The 11,849-nt window shown below is 41.8% G+C and overlaps 1 protein-coding gene across 5 annotated transcripts in view; it reads left to right on the forward strand.

Moving 5' to 3' along the window:
• The window catches only part of SAMD12 (sterile alpha motif domain containing 12), a 448,963-nt gene extending 437,768 nt beyond the window's left edge, over positions 1-11,195 (forward strand). For 4 of the 5 annotated variants that reach the window (XM_027561273.1, XM_027561269.1, XM_027561271.1 and 1 more), the window contains one exon: positions 2,787-11,195. In XM_027561273.1, the coding sequence (XP_027417074.1) occupies positions 2,787-2,809 (23 nt within the window). In that variant the 3' untranslated portion in view covers positions 2,810-11,195. Of the gene's footprint in view, positions 1-1,359; positions 1,410-2,786 lie in introns of all 5 variants that reach the window. The other variant, XM_027561270.1, reaches the window with a different exon arrangement.
• The last annotated feature ends 654 nt before the right edge of the window (positions 11,196-11,849 follow it).

Here is an 11,849-nt window from a genome sequence, read left to right on the forward strand (position 1 = left end):
TCATGCTTTTCAATCACTGGACTCTGATGTGGCCCTGCTCATGCTGGACTCTGAAGCTATTGCACTAAGGAAGGAAATAGCTCCCAGGATGCCTAAACCATTCAATAGCAATGTTGTTCACTAGTTGCAAATCCACACGTGGTCATTTCTGGGATGCACATGTTCCTTGAGTAGTCCTCATGTGCATGCATGCATGCTCAGTCATGTCCTACTCTTTGCAACCCCATGACTGGACCCTGCCAGGCCCCTCTGTCCATGGAATTCTCCAGGCAAGAATACTGGAGTGGGTTGCTATGCCCTCCTCCAAGGGATCTTCCCAACCCAGGGATCGAACCCACATCTCCTGCATTGGCAGGCAGATTCTTTACTGCACCACTTGGGAAGCCCGAGTAGTCCTTAGATTCAAGAAAGAAATAGGCACAATTCCCACTCATTTGCAGCCCCAACTACAGGATTAGGTCTCCAGTAAAATTAGATATTGCATTAAGCCCTAAAAAAGAAAAACCTCTCCTTCTGCAACATCAGTTTCTTCTTCATTATTTCACAACCATTTATTAAGCAAGTTCTGTATATGTGGCACAACACTTTGCATTAGGAAGACACACAATAAGATGTGGTAGCACCCTCAACAATTTAGGAGAAGAGATGGATGCATTAAACTTATGTTATTCTTAATAATTCTTTTTCAAGGTCACACATTTTCCAGAGCTGATTTTAGCAAAAGTCTGAGTGATACTATGTAATGTCAGATTCCTAGAAATCTGTTATTCCAGCTACATGTGTGTACTTGCATGCATACTAAGTTGCTTCAGTTGTGTCCAACTTTTTGAAACCTCATGGACTATAGCCCACCAGGCTCCTCCATCCATGGGATTCTCCAGGCAAGAATACTGGAGTGGTTTGCCATTTCCTCCTGTACATTCCAGCTATACAGTTCCTTTAAGGGTTGGCTTGGATAAAAGATTTTTATTTGCATCAGTTTCCAACCCCCTTTAATAATGCTGGAATGTTGTCTCTTAATTGAATTATAAAGATTTCTTTTCTTAGTAGTATTAGTGAATGAAGATAACTGTGGATGCTTTAGTTAGCTAAGGCTCATGGATCAAAGTTGCACCCTTGTGAACTGAATTTTTTTGTTCTTTTGTAAAACATCGTGACAATAATAAATCGAAGTCCTAAAGCCTTCACTTTTCCCTACATTTCTTTTCTATACATATGTGTAAGTTTTTTTAACTTTTTATTTTGAAGTAGAGTTGATTACAATGTGATATTTTCAGGCGTATAGCAAAGTGATTCACTTATACATATATTTGTATCTGTTGTGTTGTTTGGGTTTTTTCACATTCTTTTCCCATGTAGGTTGTTACATGAGCAGAGTTAACACGGAGCAGAGTTCCCTGTGCTCTACAGTAGGTCCTTGTTGGTTATCCACTTTAAATATAGCCATGTGGACATAAGTTTTGTATTGTGGTGTATCGTAACTGCTCACCGTGTTGCTACATAATCATCATCATTATTACTTTAATGGCCATGTAATCATTCATCTTATTAATGTACTATGATTTACTTAACCTAAATTTTTAACAATAGGAAACTGGTTGTTTTCTACATTTTCCACTATTATAAATAACCTCTGGGTTGCACATTTGTGCATATAACTTCTTTCATTTTCCTTAGGATGCACTCCTAGCATGGGAACAGAGTCAATGAATGTGAATTCTTAATATTTTTTAAATAAATTGACACTATTTTTCCAGCTTATAATGCCACCACAATATATTAATATTCTACTTTCATTAGTCTTATCAGTAGTGTATATTATTTTATATTTAATACACTGAAATAGCACCTTACTTTTGTCTCAAAAATCATAAGTTTTAATGAAGCACATAAATTGTGCATTCTCTCATGTTTTGAAAAGCCTGTTTTAAAGCCTAGGAATTTTTTTTTTTAAATAGTAAGAACTTTTGATTTCTCCCCATTGCCCAATAGTTTGGGGTATTAAATAAAGCTAATACCAAAATATTTTTTCTGAGCAAAATATTCAATTGGCTCTTTTATTAACTAAGTAGTGAAGACCTGTGTATATTGTATAGGATCTATAGGGAGTACTGAGATAAAAGGCAATTAGAAAATGAAATTTGAAAAATTAGATGAATATATCTGTACCAGCATTGCCAAGGTCAAGAGCATGTTTGCCATTCAAGTAGTTCAATCTGCTCAGGTTTTAATGACTTTCTCTACCTAATCGCTAACCTACTCAGCCAGTCTGCCTTTTCAACTAACAAAGGCAGGACCTCCACCCATACTGCTTCCAATATTTCCTTCTGGGTTTTATCCTGGGAAAGCTTCTTAATGCAGAATGAAGTGCCCCCGCTACTGACTATACACACCACCCCCCATGAAATGCTTCCACACCATTCCCAATCTGATCTTCCAGATCAAGTAAATGCATGAAACCCCACAGTGTACAGATGGGTTCCCAAACCACAGCCCTGTCCTAGGGCCGAATGCCAGTTCCAAGGATCTGGTTTTCCCCTTCCTTGCATTCAAGTTCACACATCCCTGAGAGAAATATCTTCCATGCTCTGGGGAAAAAAGGAAGGACATTCCAAGAATACAACCCATCACTGTAATTTGCCTTGGAGTTGAATCACCGTTACCTCCACTAGAGCTTTCTCTTTGACCTAAGGATGTTGAGGTTTGTTTGAATATGATTATTGCTACATACCAGAATATGGGAATATAAAGAAATTTATCATGTTTTCTTCTTTTTCCTCTTGCAGCCTCAGCCGAGGGTTCTCCATAAATGCAGTTAGCCTTCCAAGCTGCTGTCCTGCCAGTCAATACGAACATGGCCTGTTCCTCACAGAAAGACTAACTCATGGCACTGCCAGAAGATATCCTTGGAACATTGACAGATTAACCAGATTAACTGAAAAACCACCCATTCAGTCAAGATTACGGGCTGTGGAAAATCTTAGTTTGCTCTGGATTTTTAAATGAGGTGCATAATATACAGTGCCAACTTGTTCCAAGTGGTCATTGGCAGACCATTAGCTGGAAAATTGCTTCCAGTTTTCATCACTGTGCATAACTGAGGCTCCCTTTGGGGAGCTGTCTGTGCCCTTCACTACAGGTCCTGTTTTAGCATGACAACTACTGGATTATTTTATTATGTGTGCAGATGGCATGATGTGTTAGAAAAAAAAAATTCCAGCAGTCCTGCAATCTCAGTGGAAGTGTTCACAATATTATGCCCTGGTAGGAATATAAACATGTCTCGATTGTGTTAGTTATGGTGTCTAAAGGTAGTCTGTCCAACTCTTCAGCACTTTACATGATAACCCTACACCGAAACACATAAGCACGTTCAGTACATGTGAGAAGACAAGTCTTTTCTTCTTTCTTATAAATTTTGTCCTATTTTGGCTCAGACTGTCCAAGGCAAGACTCCACTCCCAGCATATACCCCATAGTTTGGGACAGATTGGTAAACATGGCCACAATACTGTTAGACTTAATCTCTTGACACTTTACTGGATTTCTTACAGCACCAAAGGGAGATAAAGGTGGGCCTGGGGAATGGTGGTTGTTTCCTCTTGTTTCCTCTTCTTGGGCACAACTTACGACAAGCACATCCATACACTCAAACACAGGAGGCTTCTTTCTAATTGGCCAGTGTACATAGTCTCTCTTTCTATAGAAGAGTTCTTTCACCAAAAATGGGGGGAATGGCCATATTTTCATCCTAGGCTATGGTGCGTTGATAGTAAGGACAGCAGAATAAAGGGGTGTGACTTTAACACTTTGGAAAACTCTTCAGGTCAAGTGTTGAACTCAGTTCTCTGAAGAGGAAAAAATAGTGTGACCCCCTGCATGTCTAGAGAAGCAAGAGTTTCCAGCCACACACTAGGTTTCTTCCTCAGAAGAGAACCTACTAGTCCTTTTTAATCCTATCTGGAATTATACCCGTAACTAATATTTTTTACTATGTTTTACAACAAAGCACAGTCCTGGGGTGCCAGTCAGCCCAGTTATTGCTTGTCTTTAGGAGTTAGAGGAATGTTCATGTTGACTGACCCTATATCATGCTTTAGGCACTTTTTCCCCCTGAAAATGTAAAGTTGACTGAATCAGAAACTCAGCCAAGTATGTTCTGTGTGCCTGTAATCCCAGTCTGTGGATCGCAGGGATAGGAGACTTTTCTTTAAATACATGTAACAACCCTGGGACCCAGCCAGCACAAGCAAGCTTGGCATTTCAGAGGGTCACCAGACACACACTCATTGTCTGTTCTCCCCACATCTTTCCACCCCTGGGGGTATCAGGAAATGCACAGCCCATTAGAAAACATCCCTGCCTGCGATTTGGAAGCTTGACAGGGAAGGAGGGAGATCCAAAGGTGATCCAGGTGAGTCACCGGGCCAGATGACTCACCGCGAGCCTGCAGGCTGTGGTGCCAAAGAAGGGGGCTTCCAAGCGGGAACTCACAGGAGCTTCAGTCACCACCGAGATCTGGCCCTTTGGTGGGTCAACATCAGGACCAACACTGTAATTCTTTACAGATCCAAAATTAAGAGGCCAAAGCCTAGCTGCCAATGCCCCTGGACACCTCAGTCTCCACCACCCAACTCCTGAGGTTCAATTCCAACAGCAGAGTTCATGCCAGTCTTTTGTTTCTTCCTTTCTTTAGAAATCAAGTGTTTATTGAGCATCTACTATGCGCCAAGCATTGAGCTGGGGCACTATGGTTTACAAGGTAGACTCTCCCTGCCCTTATGTCTCCTCCTCCCAAACACTATCCCAACCCCACCTTTTCCACAGTGAAAACTGAATTCAGACAGCATTCGCCCCTCCGGAGCAATGTGGGGGAGACGGTCACGCACAGCTCCCGTGACTGAGGAAGCAGGCGGCAGAGGGGAAGTAATGGACAGCATCAGGCCACGTATTTGCACCCGTCATGTACAGCCAACCCTTCCGGCACCCAGATTTAGCTGATGAGAGCTTCCCAAAGCAAGTTTCAGTTGCTTCTCTTGATATCCACCCTGGTCACCTATATTCCCATCCTTTGTACAGGAACAGCCATTCATCATTGTACTGGCATCTCAGAAAGCCCAGTTCTATAACTAGTCCTGGAGACACAGAATTGGGCCTGAGGAACTCGACAGAACTACTGCCAGGTGCTGAGATACTGTAGCTGGGAATGCACTAGTTTAGCCGGGAACATTAATGATTGTTAACACCCTTGGAAAACCGAGCATGCTTTATGGTGCAGATAGATATTCATTAAATGATGGTGATTCATCCTAACTTTGGCTTTTGCAAAATATGTTATGAACAAGTAAATAAGTAGAGTTGTCTAGCCCTTTTCTTTTGAGTCAAAGTGTACTGGACAGTTATTTAAAGATAGTGGGTAAAGGTAGAAATAAGAGAGGGCAAAGATGGAGACAATGAAAGAGCCCCATTGAAGATGGTTTCTCTAAAAATGCCTTAATTCCTGGCACGTACCACATATTTGCATATGAACTACTACTGTTTTCCAAACTGTCAGCCTCTGTTTGAAATCATTTGAGGGCATGGTTTTGGAAACGTGGTGGCTTAAAACCAGAACAGTCATGACCTAAACCAGCAAAACTGGAGAAACGATTTCCTTCTCAGCCTTGGGATTCTTTGTTCTGTGCTGATCCACAGTTACCCATGGCTACTTCCTGCTGTGTTGTACCTTCTTCCCAAGATGCGTGTAGGACATTTTACCTCCCAGAGATGGCTCTGTTGAGTTTTGTTTAGGAGGAGGCAGGAAATGAGGAGGGAGAATATAAAGGCTTTGATGTCTCAGGGCTGTAAACTGTTGATGCATTAACTTTTCCTCTTACTTGAACTTGTGCTGCACCTTTTATTAAAAGTCTGGCCCCTACACTCACACAGGAAAGGCACTCTTGGGAATGAACAGAACGAATACTTATCAGACTCTCGGGTGCCAAGGAGGATAAGCTCAGTTCGGGCTCCAGATCGGAATTTAAATATGCAGAGTATCGGTGGTTCTGCTAGGGTGAAAAACACATCACCCGAGTAGTTTAAGATGCACCTGGGGGACAGAGACACTATCAGCTTTCTTGTGGGTAATGGCACGTCTTTGATTCCCTGCTTAGGCTCTGTGAGGTGTGTAACTGCGCCATCCACTTCTACCTCCAGATTATGGGGAAATAACCCGGGTTCCCTCCAGAGTCCCTTCTCAGTTGCCCAGACAGAGGCGAATAGTCCTTCATTCTGGGGGAATTAAGCCTCTTTTTTAACCTTCAAAAGGAAAGGAATATCAACCTTACGTGAGACTATAAACGAAGGGTTAAAACCTCTAATAGATGCACTCCCTGGTTTCTTACAAATGCTTTCTTTGTCTGCAAATGTCACATAATTGTTTTGGGATAGGAACAATACAAGTCTAATGGAAGAAAAGTTTTTAAGACCCCCTTAGTACTTTTATTTTACCAAAACCTCCTCTTCCAGTGCATTAGCAGCTTCATTCTTTGTGATGCTTTCCTCTTCATTCTTTAGAGTAATTTTGTTACTTGACAACTAGACTTAAAGCTGCCTGTCGTCTCTTTCTAAAAACTTAATCTTTAAAAAGACATCAATTCTTCTATGCCTTAAAGGCTGTTTTTGTTCACCTCTCCCACACCCCCTCCACCTCACTTTCTTGCTTTTTTGTGTGTGTGGTTTTTTTTTTTCCTTTTAATCTCTTTCTTCTTTTCACATGGTTCCTTGGGTAGATTTCATGTATTCTATAAAGAACTCAAACAGAGAAACATAGTTGTCACCTTTTTTCCCCAGGACTGACTAAGAATTCCTTCTTAAGTTTGATCTTGGTGAAAGCTAGTTGCCCAAACACTGGGACAAGGATTCTGATCTGGGGGCGGGGTGGGGGGTTGGTGGTGGTGATGGCAGGTCAGTGCCGATAATCAAAACAAGGGCCGTGTGATGACAAGAGAGGACAGCCCAGGAGATGGACCTGCTCAGGACACGGCTGGGGACTCAGTTTCAAAGACAAGCAGGTCCTTCTCCTTAGTCTCCTGAGATGTGAATCTCATCCTGTAGCCAGAGTTTATCAATGTGAAATATTCGTGGCTCTGAGACACAGCTTCAGGGTCAAAGAGAACTGTGCTTGCATTGTTTTGCTCTGCTGACTTACTCCAGGAAGGAGATGGGGAGCCTTCTTTTGAAGGTGAACCACCTGTGGGAAGCTTAAGGAAAAATTAGCCAAGGAGGTTACACCAGCCCTTAATAAAAAGCACAAAATAGAGTCTTCCCTGAAGATCTCATTTGGGAAGATGGCTAGGAGCATGGTACCCTGGTTTCTTCTGGCCATCATCTTGGCTCTGCAGGGAAAATTCTGGGCAAGTGTGGCAAGCCCTAAGATCTGACCTTTTCAGGGTGAAATTTGCCTGTGACAGATAGAAGTGCCTCTGAGTAGGGACTGGTTTTAGACATCCTGCTCAACTGGAGAATTCCATGGACAGAGAAGCCTGGCGGGCTACCATCCGTGGGGTCGCAAGGAGTTGGAAACGAGTGAACGACTAACCCTGACTGACTCAGCAGCACAGACTGAGAAATTACCAACACAGAACAGCAAAAAAGGGGTATAGAAGGCACTGTAAATCTGGAGTTTCCATTGCCACATATACCGCTATTTTAAAACCTTGCAGAGCCCCAAGCATCCTTACTTTAGAGGTTCCTTTCCTCAATTGTATCAAGCACTGGAAGGCACCAACAGCTTAGGCCTCATAAAATTTCAAAGTAACCATATGACTTGCATTGAATTGCAGGTGACTGGCTTACATTATAGATATTTAAACATTACTTCCGATTATACAATATCTTTTTCAGCTGTGGGAGCCAGTGGCGTGGGGTTTCATTGTTTCCTTCATTGTTGTTGTTTTGCAAACCTCCAACATTTATGGAAGCCTTAGAAAGGCTCTTAAAACCAGGCCTTTTTGCCTAAAGGACAGTGATTGAAACAGCCATTTGATGTAAACAAGGAGACTTAAATTAAGCCAAAGTTGGAGATACTACCACCTAAAATCTTTAAGGCTGGTTGCCTTCTGCATTGTTTATAGCCTTTTAAATTTCAGCCATTAGGATCAAAGGAAATAAATAGGCTGCTTTCACGTGGCCTTGGCACAGTAGCACACACAACTACTACAGGTGGAATTCTAGGCTGAGTTGATGTGCCAAAGCACACAGATCTGTCTTATGTGGTTGTATTTAATCACCACCACCCACCCCTCAATTTCTATGAAAATATATTCAAATGCTTTACTCACAAGAAAATTCTAAAATGAGACTCATTATTTAGATCATTGCTTCTCTCATAGGAAGGGGTATTGATTTTGTGACATAACCTTGAAGAAAATCACCTGCCATTAAATACCTTGACGGTCACTTCTGTTCCAATCCACAAGCATACCCTGGTCTTCTTCCATCTCCTCAGAGGGCTGCCCGGCCTCCCTCTTAAGTAGCACACGTGTTATAAAGACCCCTTCTAAAGCTCTGAATAGACTCTCTGTTCAAGCATAATTCCAAAAATGCAATTTGAATTTTGAGTACCACCTTGGTCCTTGATATGACTCCCTAAATTAATTCTAATTCTTTATATCTATTTTCAGTGTTTTTTTAAGCCACAGTCAACTGCATTTATATGTTTGCATTGGTCACTTCCCACTCACTCTGTCGCAGCTTTTGAGCAAGCCTAGACTATAAAGAATCTGCCTGCAGTGCAAGAGACCAGGGTTTGATCCCTGGGTCAGAACAATCCCCTGGAGAAGGGAATGGCAACCCACTTCAGTAGTCTTGCCTGGAGAACCCCATGGACAGAGGAACCTGGTGGGCTACAGTCCATGGGGTCACAAAGAGTCAGAAACAACTGAGCAACTAACACCTTCACTTTTACACCAATTCCCATTTAAGACATTTGAGAAAAGACCAGAAATATTTCCCTGTGTACCAGCTGCAGAAGTTTTGAAGCCCATAACCAGGTTCTTCTTCACATCAAAAGGCCCCTGTTTATAGGTGGAAACCTTAAAGAGAAATGGGGGCATGCAAGGGGGTAGGAATCACATTTGTACACTGGAAGCTTTGTCTTTTTCATCATAATCTCACTCTCCCATCACATCACCCTTCTCTTTCTAAAAGCAGTAGCCTCTTTGCTGAGTGAGTGTTGACCTCCCACTTGGGGTAGTCAGGGTTCCACTTGCTTAAATTCACTCAAGGAGAATTAGAAGGCTCTCAGGGGCTCTGAGTGATTCCAACACCCCTACTTTTCCTTCCCCAGTCAAAAAACGCTATCCTTATGCGGCCATGTTTGACGAGACCATGATTTAACAAGTGGAAGTTCCAATTTCAGAGAGCTGAATAAAGCCAGCTTCTTGACCCTGCCCTGTCTCAGTCGTGATTGGCACAGAAGCAACTCATCTGCTGAAAAGCCAAGGCAGCACGAATGTTTTGAAACGAATTCCACTAAAACTCTTGTGTCACTCTATCACACCTGCGGTAGTTCCAGTTAATCCAACTATTTAGTATTGTTAGCTACCAAATTAAACAGCTGTACACAAAATTTTAGAAAAAATCAATACTGTAACACAATTATACATTAGCCATCAAAAGTACCCGAGAAAAGAAAATATTGAACTGTTGTTTCTGTACTTGAATTATTCTTAGGATTCTGTGGAGAGTGGCACTGCTCTGATAAAGGGGAAACCGTTTCGAATTCAAGAATACTTGCATTCAAGAGAAATTGCACGTCTCTCTGGGCCTTTGCTCATCTGTCTGGGATGTTACCTGTTCTGTCTTAGCAGACAGGGTTGTTTGGAGGCCAAATTGAGCCAAGGGGAGAAGCTGTTCTGTATCACCAATGTCTATGTATTCATCATGGTGAGCAGGGCGATGGGCTTTCATCAGTGAGTTCCTTTCCCTTGTATTATGCCTTTCCCTCATAGCTGTTTTTACTGAGTCCATTCTGGGATGCTAAAAAGTAAAACGGTAAGAAAGCACCAATCAACATTTTGGGGAAGCTACCAAATTATTTGAAGGGATGCTACTTAGGAAGAAACTTCCGTAGATGTTTTGGTACAACTTATAAAAAAGGTAAAGGTAACTCAAGCATTTTGTATGCACACACAATACATGGGGGCTGGTCTGCAGAACCTATGGCTAGGGTGAACATTTATCTCCCCCTCCCAAAGGTTTAGAGCACTGTGACCGAGCTGAGGGAGAGAGTTCTGGCTGGGCTGAGCACAGGTGAAGATTGCCAATCCTCAGGTTAAAGAAAGCCAATGAAGTTGATGAATTGCGGGTCACAGGAAACAGCCACATCGAACTTCCTAGATGAGCTGGTGTCTTTGTGCTAGGAAAGGAAGAGGAAGAAAAATCACACCATGTGAACTGAATATAAAATGAGTGCTTTCAGTTGCATATGAGTGGGAAAAATTCTGACCAAAAAAAAAAAAAGTTCACTATTTTATAAACACTAACAAACATGGCTATAAAAGCACATTTCATAACACAAAAGCCTACGTAGATGGGAGACATTTTTATAGCTTCCTTAAGTGAGTAGTTAAACCAGCAGTCTGAAATCTCTTAGTCCCCTAAGAGTGGTTAATTAAATATTTTCCTTATTCATTGCCCACAACTGTGGGTTGTTGTTTTTTTTCCTCTATGCACCCTAGAAAAATTCCCAAGACTAGACTTAAGGAGGACACAAGCTGGTTATGTAGTAAAATAAGAGTACCTTTTCTGTTGGATGTTCATTTTAGTTCCCTGAGTTCCCAGGGCATACAATGTTTAGAAACTTCTTTCTCTAAACATAAGAATTATTGCACACCACGATTTTGAACTACCGATTTCCATATCTTAAGCAGCTATCAACTTGCCAATTCCCTTTGGGTCTTCTTTACATTTTTCTTATAATGTTTCCTTGTGTTCTGGGTTGTCCTCAGAAAGAGTTTTGGGGGTGGGGGGGGCATGATTCTTTTTAAATTGATAGAAATGAAACTACAGATTTTTGCCCCCTTGTATCTGTGAGCATGATCTCTATCAGGCTTAAAAATCTGCTTTATCATTTTTGTATATTTGACTATTTTGTATTCAGCATTACTTGATTCCTTATGTGCATGGCAATGTATTAAAATGTGGGATTTCTATTACTGTGTAAAAGTGTTTTGATTCTGATTTTCAACCTATATCCTTGGGAAAAAAAATTACATTAAACTTTTCATTTCTATTTTCTTCAGCTCATCAGCTTTGCAGAAGAAAAAAAGAAAGTTAACAGCATTTCACTTTCCCTGTGTTAGCTAATGATGCAATTCATGGTGGAAAATTGTCCTCAATTATGCTGTGTTTCCTGGAGAAATAATATATGTGGAATGAATTGGTGGCCTCCCTCCAGCTCCCAGCACACAGAATTCCCCCAGCACCAAATCCCACCAGCATGATGGCTATTACCATTGAACACTTTCCTGTGGAGCACAGCTGGGTGAAAGACACAGTTCTGTTCCTCCGCAGATACGCTAACACCCTGGAACGAGATGGCATGACAGATCCTGGCCTGCCAATTACCTTTCACCCCAGAGAGTCTTACGTGCTTATCATTGCATGATTGATGGCATCCCCCAGAACCTCTTATCTCCATCTCTCTCAGGTGATGACCAAGTGCCAGCTATCTGTATTTTATCAATTGAGATGCCTTCAAGTAACACCTGCCTAAGCGATCGGGGTACGAGGGCCGTTCTCTAGTTCAGCAAACATCTAGAGATACTCCACTCTCAACCACGTATTTAAAAGACACCAACTTTATT

Source organism: Bos indicus x Bos taurus, chromosome 14, assembly GCF_003369695.1.
Source record: "Bos indicus x Bos taurus breed Angus x Brahman F1 hybrid chromosome 14, Bos_hybrid_MaternalHap_v2.0, whole genome shotgun sequence".
Classification (NCBI taxonomy): Eukaryota; Metazoa; Chordata; class Mammalia; order Artiodactyla; family Bovidae; genus Bos; species Bos indicus x Bos taurus.